General features: G+C 46.9%; 1 protein-coding gene across 1 annotated transcript in view; it reads left to right on the plus strand.

The window, feature by feature from the left end:
* Positions 1-16,387, plus strand: part of NEMP2 (nuclear envelope integral membrane protein 2) — a 303,451-nt gene that overhangs the window by 186,336 nt on the left and 100,728 nt on the right. Inside the window, exon 5 of the mRNA XM_085648796.1 lies at positions 4,701-4,794. Within this exon, the coding sequence (XP_085504922.1) occupies positions 4,701-4,794 (94 nt within the window). The remainder of the gene's footprint in view (positions 1-4,700; positions 4,795-16,387) is intronic.

Genomic DNA, 16,387 nt, shown 5'->3' on the forward strand with positions numbered 1-16,387 from the left:
GCAGAGATCAGAGGCCTCTGGTCTCCGGAGGAGTCCCGGCTCCATATCAATCTTCTGGAGCTGAGGGTAATCCGACTTGCACTGAAGGCATTCCTTCCCTCTCTCCGGGTAAGTGTAGTGCAGGTGTTCACGGACAACACCACCGCCATGTGGTATTGCAACAAACAGGGTGGGGTGGGGTCGTGGACCCTTTGTCAGGAGGCTCTGCACCTCTGGACATGGCTGGAACATCAGGGCATCACCCTGGTGATTCAATATCTGGTGGGCTCTCTGAACGCCAGAGCAGACGAACTCAGCCGCCGGTGCATGATGGATCACGAATGGCGTCTCAACTCGGACGTGGCGCAAGGCCTCTTTCGGCAGTGGGTATAGCCTTGGTTAGATCTATTCGCCACCGAAGAGAACGCGCAATGTCAGCAGTTCTGCGCGTTGGAGTTTCCAAGGCGGCACTTGCTCGGGGACGCCTTTCGTCGCGAGTGGAGTTGCGGTCTGTTGTACGCCTTTCCGCCTATACCACTTCTGCCCAGAGTGCTGAAGAAGATCAAGCACGACCGGGCCCAAGTCATCTTGGTGGCTCCGGATTGGGCACAAAGGTACTGGTATCCTGAGCTACTCAGTCTGTCGATCAATCCCCCGATACGACTGCCTATTCAGGAGGACCTTCTGTCGCAGCAGCAGGGGACGGTCCTCCACCCAAACCTGTCCAGTCTCCACCTCCATGCGTGGAGATTGAGCAGCGGCAGTTGATGCCATTTGACTTGCCTCTTGAAGTCTATGATGTGATTCTGGCAGCCAGGCGTCCCTCCACAAAATCGGTATATGCCTGCAGGTGGAACAAATTTGTGGCATGGTGCACAGCAAAGGCTGTGGATCCCCTTTCCGCCCCTCTTTCTGAGGTTCTCCTCTTTCTTCTTTCCATGACCCAGCAGGGCTCTGCTCTGGACACTCTTTTTTTTTTTTTAAAAAACCTTTATTACAATTTCGAAAAGATACAAGTATGGGCCTACAACCAACAGGCCGGCCGCTAAACGCAGTGTAAACCTAGGCACGACTTAACATTCACATCAATAAAGCAACAAAAGAGTTACTAAAGTGCTAATCATCGCAGTCAGCCGCAGCCGCAGTCCATAAACAAACAGGAAAGGTTTCATATTTTTGAAAAACAGAAAACATCAAACACACAAGGCAGAGGAAGTTAATAACAGGAACCTGTGCTCCTCGTATCGAGGGAGTAAACCAACCTGGGAGACAGAGGGGGGGGGAGGGGGGCAAGGCAGAAGAGACAAATTCGCATGTCGCAGGAGCATACAGGAATGCGGGGGCTAGGGAGACAGAGCAGCATTCATCTCACGCGTCTGGGGCGGGGCGCAAATACCTCCACGATAGGAGTTCCAGGGACCCCACACCTTAATCCACTTCCCAGGCTTGCCTCTCGTCACATACACCATTTTCTCTCTAAACATACACCAGTCCATGTGTTCCTTCCACTCGGAGACCGTTGGCGGCCTCTGGGAGCCCCACAATTGTGCAATGTCACGCTTCGCTACCATATAGCCTAGAGTCACCCATTGCGTCTGCGTCACATTGTAATCAGTCGGCTCCCAGACATTCAGCAAACATCTTCGTGCCTCCGGCAACAAGGCAACATGCGTGACTTCTTCTAACACCGCATGCACTCTGCACCAAAACCGAGTCACCTCCGGACACTCCCACAAGATATGTCCCCAGTAGCCCACAGCCTCGCTTACACAAACCACCACCGAATACCCCATGCGCATCAAACCAGGCCCCGTGACGTACACTCTATGTAGTATCTTAAGCTGGACGAACCGCAATCGGGCCGGGATAGCCACCTCTTTCGGGGAGGCCACCGCTGACACCCAATCCTCGTCGTCCAGTTCTAAACCGTCGGCAATCCATGTCTCCCGCAATGAGGCCAGCAAACCCATTCGATCATTGATAAGCTTTTTATAAATCAACGAAATGGTGCTATCCGGCACATAGCCGTCCAATACTCTGTCTTCCAACGGGGAATGCTCCGGAATAGCCGCCACGTCTGGAAACACGGAACACAAGGCATGATGAACTTGAACATACCGATAGTATTCCCTATCATTCAACTGGTATTCCGTTTTCAGCATGTCGAACGTCTTAAATTTCCCTTTCGTCCAGAGATCCCCTACCGTGCTGATACCAATCGTATCCCACTTCTCAAAGCCTTTCGTAGTATACAGATAACCCAAACGCTGGGACGCGTACAATGGCGTAGCCCGAGTCAAGCGATCCCTCCACCCCATCGCCGCATTTGCTGCATGCCACACCTGCACCGCGACCCGCGTCGGGCCCGTCAACCGCGCATCAAGGGACCCCGAGTATAGTGCTCGATTATAGTCTCCGCCTGGATGGACACTCTTAAAGGTTATCTTTCAGCTATCTCTGCTTTTCTCCAGCTTTCTGATCAGCCTTCTCTTTTCAAATCCCCTGTTGTTTCTTGCTTCTTCAAGGGCATTACTCACATGTTTCTTCCTGTCCCTTTCGTAATGCCTCAGTGGGATTTGAATCTGGTATTGACGTATCTGATGTGCGCTCCCTTTGAGACACTTCATAATTGTCCCCTTCGTCTGTTGACGCTTAAGACTGCCTTCCTGGTTGCCATCACCTCTGCTAGGAGGGTGAGTGAGCTCCAGGCTCTTTCTTCTAAGCCTCCTTTTCTTTCTGTCCATCCGGACAAAGTTGTTTTCAGGACTCGTCCTTCCTTTCTCCCTAAGATGGTAACTGCCATTCACATCGGGCAGTCTGTTACGTTGCCCACCTTCTTTCCGCCTCCGCATCCCTCGAAAGAGGAAGAGAGGCTCCACCGTCTGGACCCAAAATGGGCGCTGTCCTTTTATTTGGACCGCACCAAGCAGTTCCGGGTGGACGGCCAACTCTTTGTTGGCTACGTGGGCGCTAAGAAGGGGCGGGCGGTGCACAAGCGAACCATCTCTCGGTGGGTCATTTTGTGTATCAAGGCCTGTTACTCTTTAGCTAAAAAGGAACTTCCTGTAGGGCTGAGGGCCCATTCCACTCGGGCCACAGCGGCGACAACTGCCCTGGGCCGGTGAGTCCCCTTGCAGGACATTTGTCAGGCAGCAACGTGGGCCTCGCTGCACACGTTTGCCAAACATTATTGCCTGGAAAGCCAAGTCCGGAGAGACGGCTTCTTTGGCCGTTCTGTTCTCCAGGACTTTCTGGTGTGATCTTGGTTCGCAGACCCACCACCGGGGTTGGTATTGCTGGGGTATCTATTCTAAGGTGAGGAATCTAACTAACGTGTTTCTTTCAGATGAACAAGTTACTTACCTTCGGTAACGATATATCTGTAAGAAACAATAGTTAGTTAGATTCCTCACCGACCCACCCATCCTCCCCCGTTCTGCGAACCGATATCTAGGGTTGAGGTTATCCCTTTTGGGGCCCTAGACTTTTTTGGCACCAGTGTCGGTCTCTTGCATGGCTCTGCGTTCCTGGCGCGGAAAGCTATGTACAAGAACTGACGTCAGCGCGCGAGAGCGGCGTCTAAGTACTCCGACGACGTCATCCCGGCGCACGACGCCGACGACGGACGCGGAGCCGCAGACGACGCCTAGCGACGCGCAAAGGTATTGCTGACGAAAAATCTTTCCGGATCCAGCCTGACGCCTGGGGATATTCTAAGGTGAGGAATCTAACTAACTAATGTTTCTTACAGATATATCGTTACCGAAGGTAAGTAACTTGTTCTTCACTGATGATCTGTGATCAATTAATGATGGCCTGCGACCATTTGAAATAAATATTTATTGTATTGTGCATGCCCTGCATGGCATCCTTTTTGTATGTATGCGTTCATAAGAATACAACTTCTGAGCCTAATTCTGTGGTCCATAAATAGCCAAAGCATTGGACACGATCCAGGATTAGGTATACATCACCATGTCCTTGGCAGTGACCTAAAGAGCCGTTTTACAAATCGCTTGAAATCAATTTCAGTCACGTTAACATTTATTTCTCCAATGTATTGTTCCTCGTCTCCTTCCTCTTTGGTACCCAAGCTCCCAAAAATGTGCTTAACAGAAAGCGATGTTTCAGCTGCTACTGTATCACACATGTCACATGTCACACATGACCACTTGACCCAACACTTCTAAAGTAAGGTGTGCTGCCTGTTTCTGCAGTAGGGTTCTGTACATAGGGTGACTGGACATGCATTGAAGGCCACGCAGCCATGTCAACCTAACTCAACTGTGACTGCTAAGGAACAGTGTCATAAACTCTTGGCAAGTGTGGCGTCATTATGTATCTATTTCTTTGATTAACATGTGAACTACAAATTAACAACAGATGCATGAAGCGGTGGGGTTCCAAAACAATCCATGACAATTGCATACATGTACATGCGTCTTTACCTTGGCTTGTCAGTTTTTCTGGGGTTTGCAGCATTTGAGCAGATCATAACTAGAAGACTTATCTCCTGTTTCCCGCCACCGTTGTACATCCCTGCCTTGCTTTGAAGCGAAGTCCCCACTTATTTAATTCCCTGACTGTACATAAATGCATAGGTACGCCTGCGTTGATTTACTCACCTTCCAAAATACCACCTTTGAATAATGTTTATTAATCTATATGAATTACCTGCTTGGTCTCTCATAACTATACGATTCCTTTTTCTCTCTCTCTAGGAGCGCTGCTTTTCATTATTCTGCTGGAGTCGCCCTAGGAATGCTTGCAATGCTCATCCTCCTGCTTATGATACTGAAGCGCTTCATTTCAAAGGTATTGATCTGAAATCTGTAGATCAGCATGTCCGGTGTGTCAAGCACGTTGAGTGCCTGATTCTCAAGATCTGTAGCTGCTTAATAAGATTCGGAGTTCAAACAAATCAAGCCTGTCCAAGTAAGCAACAATCTTAAAAGGTATAGATATTGTATAGCTGTGAATTTTGAAGCAGGGACATTTTTTTATGGTATTTATCCTTTAAGTTAATTCCTTGGTTCTTAAGGGGTGATTGCCTAAATTCTTACGGAGACATATTTTAAAGGTAAACTTCTATCATATACGATCTACATTTCAGTGCTCTGACTTTTTTGCCGACACCCTTCTCTCTGCCAGTGCAATATTTTGTGTTTGCATTAATTTCTCTACTTTGCAATGTCTTAATTTCCTAGGATGTTGAGACACCAGCTCAACAGTAAACCAGTGTGATATTTTGTTCAGGGACGTTACCTTCTGAAGTTTTCAGTAGTTGCACACAGGGAGTTTACAATTGCTGTTTCATTTTCAATTGTTCCCGATCCTCCAGCTCCCATCAGTTGGCGGTCTAAGTTTGCATTCTTCCTTATAGACTAACAATTGGTTGGATAGAATATGCCGCAGCTTCCTGCATTTATCACAAAAAACGTGTTCTTTCCAAACAGACTGGTGACTCTGAAAAGTAGTAGGGATGTGCATAGCCCTCATGGGGGCCTCGTTTGGAGACCCAGGTCATCATTTTTAGGTTGAGCTTTCAGGACCTGTTGCATATACTTTAGTATATACTTCTGTGTGGGCTTAAAGCCTGCCCTCTGCTTTTCATTTGCTTGTTTAAGTGTCCTTCAAAAATCCTTTTTGCAAGTGGTCAGTCCTGCCTCTTTGTCCCTCCTTTTAATTTTCCGTGTTCTCCCACAGAGCAGGGACCAAGTACTGTATCTTTACTCTTTGGTTGTTTATCTGTTGGTTTGGGGGACTATTTTTTCCTTGGTTTTATGAACTCCAGTGCACTTCTAAGATAACCGGATGGACACATATTAACTCTTTTTCGGTAGTGCAGAAGCCATTCCTTCTAATCTTTGAATAGCATTTTTTGACATCATAATGTAAAAATAAACTACTGTTTTGATCACTGTGTTTTTTAAGGAGCACCAAGTTAAACGCACACTAAAAATTGACACTTGTCAGCATACTCTTCAGAGAATTCAATTTTATTGTGGTTATTGAATACGCACGAAGAGCAGTTCATGTGTACCAACATTTAACATTCCCTATTTGCTACTATACCGTCGTACTGCTGTGAGCTTGAGTCTTCTACCCACAAGACTGTGCCAACCCCTCCCCAATCCACTTCAGGTAATCATGTTTTAAAATGGCTCTAATATGTTATTTTGCATGGTCTCTGCACCCCCTTCCCATTTCATGACCGTTTGTGAAAGAAATTCAAGCTCCAACATGATGGTATTCGAAGCATTTCGTGTCTCAAGGAACTTTCACTCAGGGGCGGCTCCTCCATTGGGGCGGGGGAGCGTTGCCCCACTGCTTTCTTGCAGTGCGCGAAGCAGAAACATTAAATGGTATTTTAAATACCATTTTATGTTTCTACTTCTCCCGCTGCGAGGAAGCAGAATGGTATGCCTGGTTGGGGGCGGGCTGTGGGCGGAGTGTTTTCCCCAATGTTGTGGGCCCTGACTGCTTGGTCGGCCCTCTGGGGCCGACCAAACCAGTTGTGTGCACGCTTCATTTTCTCTATGTAGGCTGCCTACATAGAGAAAATGGCTTCACTACAAGTGCCCGGCGGGTCGCCATCTGCACCAATCACAAAGCTGCCATTGCAGCTTTGTGATTGGCAGAGGGAGGGAGGATGCCTGCTTCCTGTTACTGCTGAACGCGGGACCCGGCCAGGAGCAGAGGCTGTGCGGGGCCCGGTAAGGTAAGTGTTTTAAAATGTATTTAAGTCCCCCCCTACCAACCCACACCATTCCTACACCCCACCACCTCTGACCCACCCCATAACACCCCCCGCCCCCCCGAGTCATGCGAAAGTAGAACACAGCCTCATCTTTCAGTATATATTTATAAGATGAATTTCTGTACACCACTTGGTGTTGTCTTTGAGGCGCTACAAATAAGAAGCCAGCATTGTATCTACACCATGATTTTCAATTTAAACCCGACACTCATTCATTGACTCGGATGAAAGGCACGGTAAAGATTCAAACCTGCGAACAGCAGAGTACACCCAGCAATGTGAAGCTACCCAAGTGAGCTGTACTTTGTTGTGAGTTCAGCTCTGTGTGCCTGCACGTTGGTAACAGTGGAGTTTGCGTTCATAGGACCCCTTGAAAGTTAAACACCAGGCACACAGTGAGGTCCAGCGCCTCTGGGAGGGGACAAAGGCTGTTTTCGTTTCTATTAGTGTGTGCCATTGTGGGTTTGTGTTTAGTGAAAGCAAGTGTGTAAAGCTTGTAGTTCCACAGGAAATTCTATCAATAAGTGCATGTGTGATTCTTGAAAAAATGTAAGGTTTTGTGGATGTAATCTTATATTAATTAATGTGTTTAGGAGTTTTGTAAAGTACTGTTAAATTTCGATAACTTCATAGTGCCAAAGGCGCCTTAAATGCATGCACCTAGACCATTTGCCCAGCCTCCATTCTCCATAGTTACCAGCCGCCAGGATGAAAGGTGAAGCTGTTTGGTGTCCTACTCTCAGGATTTGAAGGTGTAAGAAGCACTGGTATTTGGCAGCATGTGCTAATTCCACTTTGCTGTGCCAGAGGCTTTCTGCCAGCTGCAGTATTGAAATAAGAATCCAGTTGAGCTGGTGTATAGTAGTTTTGACGTGAACATGTTAGGTGAGCTGCGGAACCTCACTTCACTATGTGGTTCCAAACTTTGCAAAACAATAATCATTTTGAAAGAGGGCGACTTTCCACGGCTCTGACCCCCAATGCCTTTGCTATTTGCAAGGTTACTGAAGATGGGTGGCAACTTATCTGTGCAGGTTGAGCCTAGGCAGCTATCAAGATTGCTTCTAGGCTCAAAAATCCCAACAAGAGTGCTTTAAAAGAAGGGTAAAGCCTTCAGGGGCTTCACGAAGGTGGCATTTGTTAATACTAAAAAGAGCACCAGTTACATTTACACATGGTCGCATTCGTGTTTTTTTGTCCAATAGCACATAAATACACCCCACATACAACCACGCTGTCACAAAAAAACAATCCACATAAATACACTCCACACCATGCCATATAATTCCAATTAGCATAATTCCACTCAACGCCACACAGTTCATCGCCACACAATTTAACTCCACACATGTCCATTCCACATCACATAATTTGACACCAAACCACATAATTTATTTTTTTGCTAATCTATTTTATTGGTTTTTAAAACAGCAATAAACATAAGAACAGCAGTAAGCAGAGACATTAGAATACAGCAAACGTATGGCATCATCGTAACATCATACGGCCACTCCCGGTAAAGGCATGGATCAAAAAGGAGGACATAGTAAATTGTTATACCAAGTCTACAGATACATAAATGTAATGCTAGTCGTCTATTACCTCCAACCATTTGCCCCAGACTTTGCGATATTTCTTTGGGCATCCCCTGGCTTTGTACATGGGTTTCTCTTATGCTGTGCACCAATCCACTCCCCTATGCCACCTTGCAGTGGAGGGCGCAGCAGGGCTCAACCAGTTAACCGCAAAGTCTCTCTTGGCCACCATCATGGCAGTGTTCAAAAAGAGTTTGTTAACTCTGGACCCGTCCAGTCCCTCGGCAACCCCCAGGAGCACATTCAGTGGCATATGCGGGATCTCCCAGCCCAGGACCCAAGCCATGCTGTATAGGTACTGCAGCGGTTAAACAAGAGAGGATATAGTGAGGAACCATACGGGACTCCACATGTGCTCCTCATTTTTGGTGCTGTGAACTGGGATATGTGGACCGACTGGGAGCGGTCCTCCAGGAATGAACTGAACCAGCTAAGAGCCGATCCTTGGATGCCCGTACTCCTGACACGGTCAACCAAGATGCCATGGTCGACCGTGTCAAGAGCTGTAGAGAGATAGAGCAGTACCACGGCCAAGTCTTTTACAAACACAATAAATTAGCATGACTGTGGGGCAAATATTAAAAACCAGGATTCTAGATACTCGCAATTGGGCACTCAGGGCGGGGCACACGACTTTAAACCATGCTTTGGACATTATCATCACAACATAGAGAAACAATAATCATAGCATACCAATTCTAACAAAATATACAATAAAATAATGCAAATAAAAACAGCTGCTCTCCGCAAAGCAACTTACTTAGCTAGTGGAAGTTTTGAAGTGTTACTTCCGAAATCCTAATTTCATTCTCTTCCTTGATAAAGTTAACCTTTCTTTCCCACAACTTGTTGCTTTGTAATTTTCTAGCTGGTAGCCCCTTCCTGGCATGCTATCTGGTAGTAGGGAAAATCCAAAATGTTTGTGTCGAATTTGCGTGAATGCCTAGAGAGTGGCACGACTCAAAGATACCTCGTGTCATGCAACGAGTTGTGACACACAAGTACCTTTTGTGTCACGCAGTGACCAATTGGTTTCCACCACGTTCTGCTGCGACGCAGAGCTTTGCACCGTTGAGCGCTTTATGATAAATATTGTGATGCTGCTGGTGTGAAAGAATTTGCATAATGCAGCGCTACTTATTTAGGTTGAGCCGGGGAAGTGCATGCGCTGCTCTGCGAGCATGCTGTATTCAGGTAGGGACTTGTAGCTCAGCCCACTCCCCGCCCATCTTTTTCATTGGCTTGTGTCATTGTCTACTATAAACCGTGGCTGAACGTTGGCCAATAAGCTTAGTAGTCCCTCCTTAGTACCGCCTTGTCTCATTTTGTAACCTGCCATGGTAACACCCCCTGTAATGTGTACTTCCCGGTGCCACCAGGTCATGGGTACTTGCCACAGGATCCATGTGGACATGTGCAGTCTAACCACTTGTGTAATGCACATAAGGAACAAGATATTTCCAAGATATGTGCTTCAAAAAGTAATTATACTGGTGTGGATAGAGTGTACAACAGAGTGCACAGCCCATCACAAATGATGTGATCAAAATACAGTTGCACTCCCAAGATTTATTTATTTAAGCATTGAACTGTACCTGGCGCTTTTGGGCATAGAATAGAAATTGCAGAATCCATGCTTACAAATGAATGTTGTTAGTCTTTTATCATAAAGGCTTACTTGTATTTCATAATTACCACTTCTGTGGTCTAAAACAAAAAAGCATTGCATCATGTTAAAAAAGTCTTATGCATCATCAACTTTGGGAGTTGTGATCCTGTATTTTTTCCCTGTTAAATTGTCCATAGTCAATGCACACTCACAACTTCTCCAAAATAGCAATTTGGGGAGCATATAGATAATTCCAGGTGATAGCAAACCTTCAAGATTATGAATCGCATGTTCTAAATTTGCTGCTTTCTCCGAAAGGGGTATCATCTGCCAATTTAATATTATGTTCCACTCCATGTACTGATACAACTTCACACTTGCATGTATAATTTCATGGCATTTTCTCCTTTTCCACTCACAAATGGTGAATCCAAACATTCAATTCAAATCTATCTGAGGTAGAAGTTTCTGTAATCTGGCTTCTTATGCTGTTGTAGAGATGAGATGAAATTGAATTATATTTGTTTTTTATGCTAGAGTGAGATCATGATTGGTAACACTTTCACCGTAACATAAATAGTCCACCGTTTTTCATTGTTTGGAGGTAAGGAAGTTGGATTTACCACTAATTCTACTGGGAAAGAATTTCCTTTGGGTGCTCCCATCACCATTGGCTTTGCCTTGTGGTTTTCAGGTATACAGGCTGTTCCTGGGCGCATCTTCCAGGCCTTCATTGAACTCTTCATGTAATGTTTATTGAAAAGTATGACTTTCAACACATTCCTTATCCTTTTCCAGATTCTCCTTCTCTGCCAAGCTTGGCTGTACATTTTCTTTGATGATCACCTTTGTTTTCATCTTCTTAATTGCGCAACTCTGTTCTCATTGAAATTGTTTTCTCAAATTGGAGCAGTCAACAGTCTGAATAAGGTTTTGATATCTCAGAGTTATCTTATATGTTTTCTAAGTGTTCCTCTTTCATGTGACTCTGTGACATTAGTTTAGCATACAATGATGGATTTTGCCCTCTATCTCCACGTTTAAGATTCACAATCATCATGAAGGTTAATCCAGCTCCTTGGATAATTAGTTCCAGCCTCAAAACAATCAATTGCATTTGCTTAGTCTATGAGTAAGCTAGTTTTAGACTGTCTCTAAATCTTCTAATATAAGTAGACATTTTCTAACCATTCTTCATCTTTTTGCATTGAAAGAAATCACAGTACCTCATTCCGTGCACCCTAAATGACTTTTCAACAGATCCATTATGTCCATGGCAAATATGTTGTGTGTTGTTGACTTTGAGGGTTACACAGTTCTTATGATCTTTCTTCAGATTTTTCATGATGGCCTTTTCTTTGCTTATTAGTTATACAGTGTGACAAATGCCTGAGAGCGTCTTGGTGCTAGTGACTTTAACCAGAAAGATCAACTGGATGTAATATATTGCATCTTCATGGGAAGTGGACAAAGCAATGTTTTGAGCTGTTTCCAAAATATCATCAGATTCGCCTGGCTTCTTAAGTTCCAAAGCTTACAGGCTGAATGTACAAAACCTCTGCCACCCAATGAGGCAGTGTGAATTCTTTGTAATCCAACATTTTGGGGGTCTCTGAACAAAGGAATACCATTCAACTTGTCCTTAAGGTATTCTGACCCAAAGACATGGAGCGCTTTATGAGCAGTGCACAGTGCCTTAAATTTCACTCTCATTTTGACGGGGAACCAATGCACCTCTACCAAGGCCTTTGAAACTGGGTTAAGGGTTTTGAGCAGCCTGGCAGCCACATTCTGAACTCTCTGCAATTTCTTGAGAGATCCCTGCTGCATGCCCAAATACAAGGCAGTGCAGTGGTCTAGTCTTGAAAGGACATGTGAAAAGAGCACTGTCTTTTGTAAATCATTTGGAATGAAGGGCAAGATGTTCCTCAAACTTTTTAACTGATGAAAACAGATAGGGGTGCGTTTATTTGATTGTTCCCAAAAAAGAGTTGGGAATCAAAAATGATTCCAAGATTTCTTACTTTAGAAACTGGGATTGATAGAGGTCTCAGAGACTGTGGCCACCAGGTGTCACTCCAAAGGGATGCGTCCATCCCATAATGAAGTAATTTGGTTTTATCTGAATTGAACCTGAAACAGTGGTTGCCCATCCAGCTAGCCACTGCTCGCATACAACTATTGAAATGATGAGCCACCTCCTCAATGTTACTAGTGATAGACACCACAGTTTGTGTGCCATCAGCATAGGAGGTGGTTGAAAAACCGAATGATCTAATAAATTTATCAACGGGGGGAACCACATACATATTGAATACGGTGGGATTGAGCGACGGCCCCTGTAGTACGCCGCATGGCAAAGAGAAGTGAGAAGTATAACCTTTCAAGCAGTTCATTCAGCTAGTACCCACATAGTCAAGAGGTACCTTTACTCTCAAAACAGTATACCCCCTTTAGCCAAGGGACATCTCATAAGAAAGATACTTGGATACTGTGCACTCTCATTGTCAATTTCAGTTGTAGGTGAGGTATCTGTTGTTTAATTAGCCCTTGTTTTAATGAACTTCATGGTTATGCTGTTACCTTGTTCCTCTCTAGAATTTTGTTCTCCTGAAATATTTGTTACCTGAGTGCCCAGTATAATGAAGATCACAACATGGAGCACAATGCATTTGCAGTCCTGTTTTCATTGTGAACTCTTGTTTTCCACTATCTGATACACTATTAGTTGTAGATTCTTTACCCTAGAATTTCCCCCAGGCATCAGTCTGGATCTGGATATTTTTCATAAGCAGTACCCCTGCGTGTTGATAGTTGGTGTCGATCGGCTCCGTCGTTAGCGCCGGGATGGCGTTATGGGACCTATATAGACGCAGCCCATATTCGCTGGCGTCAGTTCTTTCTTTTTCTGCGCCAGCCTAAGCAAAGACCCGGAAACAGCTACCCTTTAGCCTCTTTTTGACTAGCCTTTTTCGACTTCTGGTGCGTCGAGGATATCCCAGCGTAGGCCCGACTTCAAGCCCTGCGGCTCTAGACACCGGATGATGTCCGAGACGGATCCGCACCTTGTGTGCCTCTGATGTCTGGAGCTCGAACAGGACCTGAAGTCGTGCTTCAAGTGCTGAGTCATCAACCTGAAGGCTTTGCGGGAGCTGTCCTGAATGCTGTTGGAGGCGAGGCGCTCCGCCCTGCATTGCTCCCATTATTGTTTGAGGGGAAGGTCTTTAGGATGGTCGCGGAGCCCACACTCCTCGTTGCACTCCAAGTGGTAAGGTAAGTCAGGCCAGCACAAGAAGAAGTCGAAGAAACACTGGCGTTCTTCGACTTCTCCCCGTCTGTCGGCTGATGGGACACGGGACTCCAAGCGTCATCACTCAAAATCTCCGTCCCCTGAGCCGCCTACTGAGACGACTCCGCACCTCCCTGCTTTTTCTGGGAGCCGGAGCGTTACCTTCCCAAATCCGAAAATTCTATAACGCATTGTACCTCGTTTTGGGCCGCGGCTCCGCTGGTGTGCCTTGGCCCGGCAGAGTTGGTTGGGGACCCTAGGCCTTTGAAGCAGCCGGCTTTGGCCCCAACTCCCGAGGGCCCACATGGAGTCGTTATCGGATCCAGATCGACGCCGGTCGATCTTACTCGAACTTTCCTGACGTCGATGCTCCCATCGTCGACCGTGCCCCATTCGGTGCCGACTCCATCCTTGTCCCCGAAGTGAACACGGAGCTGGACTAACATTGATCAACGTCTGTTCCGATGCCCGAAGGGATTTTTGGCCTTGTGTTTATCCCTGCCGTTCATTTTAGGCCCGAAAGTGGTGCTGAGGAATGGGAGGTGCAGCTAGACCCTTTAATTGACCAGCTTGAAGACCTGGACTGGCAGATAGACCTGGTTGAGGCCAGTGGTCTGGACACTTCCCCTGACACTGGCTTGCTTTCTCCCCTACCGTGGCTACAGAGGAGGGGCTTCCTACATTGTGGTGGTGAGGAGGGTTGCCAAGGTCCTCGGTCTCAAGCTCCCTATGGTGGCAGTCAGGACTAACCTCCTGACAGGTGCTTCAGCCTGTGGCTTCCACTTCTGAACCAACAACAAAAAAAGAGGGTTGTTTAACCAACACAGCGAGCGGACGCCATAGGTTAGATTCGGATACTGTCTGCCGCAGTCAACCCAGCGCTAATCAGGTCAAGGAGGCCATCCTTAATGGAAGAAGATGGCTCACCCATAATTTTGTTGCATGCTTCATCATATGCATCTTCTCCCCACCCTAGTAAGATGGTACTACCAGGGTGGACTCAACCTCCACGAAGACTTGGCAGTAGGAGGGAGTTCTTACATAAAACTTACTGGACAACATCGCGATCCAGTTTAATTAAAAATCACCTTTATTATTGAGGACCTGAGGTACACTAAAAACAGTACAAGTGATGGAGACCAAAGAGGATAATGACTCCTAGCCAACATGTTTCTTCCCACATTGAAAGCCTAAACGGTCTGGGGCATTCGTAAGGGCTATCTGATTCGTATCAGACCCAGAGAAGGTGTCTACCGCTAAGCTATGTGCTACCGTGAGGAAGTGCACCTACAACACAACCAAAATGGGTCCTACCTGGGATATAAATATACACATGTCGTCGTTCACCCTATGCTTTAGTTGATACCAGAAACTCGTCAAGGGAGGGGTGGAGTCCTTCGTAGTCACATATTCATCAGGAGGTACGCCACTCTAATTCACATTGATCGCTCCACTCCCTGCCGCTTGGTCCACTTCTGAACCCCTTTTACCATTCAATGAAGCCCTCACTGATGTTCTTTTAGGCACCTGGTATAAGCCCAGCACAGGGGCTCCTATGGACAGGACAATAGCCCACCGCCACCGCCCGCTCCGGGCGACCCAGCTTTCCTGACACAACATCCCTCACCTGAGAGTTTAGTTGTCCCAAGACTCATTATGGAAAGGCGTGTTCTTTTCTGCTCCCCCAGATGGGAAATCCAAGAAGCTGGACCATCTTGGGAAGAGGATGTTTTCTTCCTCCAGCTTGGCATTGCGGTCAGTGAATACTGCTTGCCTCTTGGGCTGATACTCCCATACTATCTGGGATACGGTTGCGCAGGTGCTGCCTCAGTGCCCAGAGGAGGCCCAGGCTGTTCTCTCCCAAGCAGTTGCAGACAGGAGAGATGTAGCCAAATTAACCATCCGTTGTGGACTGCATACCACCGACTCACTGGGCAGAACAATTGGCACGTCTGTAGCTCTCAGACACTACGCCTTGTTAAGGACTTCTGGCTTCTCAGGCGATGTCCAATCTTCGTTGATTGACATGCCCTACCATGGCACGCACCTTTCCAGCGACAAGGCAGACTCGACACTTGAACGCTTCATGGATTCTCAGGCTATGGCCAGAACCATGGGCCTCATGGCTACCTCCCGTCCACCTCAGACTGCCTTTTATGGCTATGGAAGGGGCGCCCAGTCACATCCTCTCCAGCCCAGCCACTGAGTCATGCAAGCAGTCCAGCCTCTGCGGGGTCACCGATGTGGGACCCAGTGCCCTCATGGGTCAGGTAGCCAGAAGACAGGCCAGTCCACCCTTTCCCCTCTGCCACTGCCTCCAAACCTTCCCAGTCCAACATTTCAGACCCATCACCTCCTTCTGCTGGCAATACATCACTTCGGACAGGTGGGTTCTACAAATTGTCTGAAGGGGCTACTCCCTCCCCTTCGAGACTACCCCTTCCAGCATGCCACCCAACCACGACGAATGTCGGAGGATCATTTGGCGCTTCCCCACAAGGAAGTCCCTGCCCTCTTGGCCAAGGGGGCCATAGAGAGGGTCCCAGTGCCAGATGTAGGACATGGTTGTTATTCCTGCTACTTTCTGGTGCCCAACAAGGACAAGGGTCTGCATCCTATCCTAGACCTCCGGACCCTCAACTACTTCCTCTGGAAGGAGAAGTTCAAGATGCTTATTTTGGCCCAGGTCCTTTCTACCCTTGACCCAGGAGACTGGATGGTAGCTTTGGACTTGCAGGACACTTATTTTCATATCCTCGTCCTGCCTGCCCACAGATATTACTTACGGTTCACGGTGGACCATTAGCACATTCAGTTTTCCGTGCTCCCCTTTGGCCTTGCCAGTGCCTCTCGGGTATCCACAAAGGTGATGGCGGTGATCGCAGCTCATCTGTGCAGATCAGGGTTACCAGTCTTCCTCTATCTTGACTTCTGTCTTCTCCCACCTCCAGACTATGGCTGACCTCTTGGCAGTCGCTGGGGTTTACTATCAACATGCCGAAATCAAACCTGACTCCCTCTCAAACGCTCCCTTTCATCAGGCGGTTCTGGACACAGTGCAGTTGCAGGCCTATCTTCTTGAGCAGCGTGTCTAGGATGTTTGGGCTATGATACCAATGTTTCAGCCTCTATTCGGGATTTCGGTGAGAATGACT

Source organism: Triturus cristatus, chromosome 3_2, assembly GCF_964204655.1.
Source record: "Triturus cristatus chromosome 3_2, aTriCri1.1, whole genome shotgun sequence".
Taxonomy (NCBI): Eukaryota; Metazoa; Chordata; class Amphibia; order Caudata; family Salamandridae; genus Triturus; species Triturus cristatus.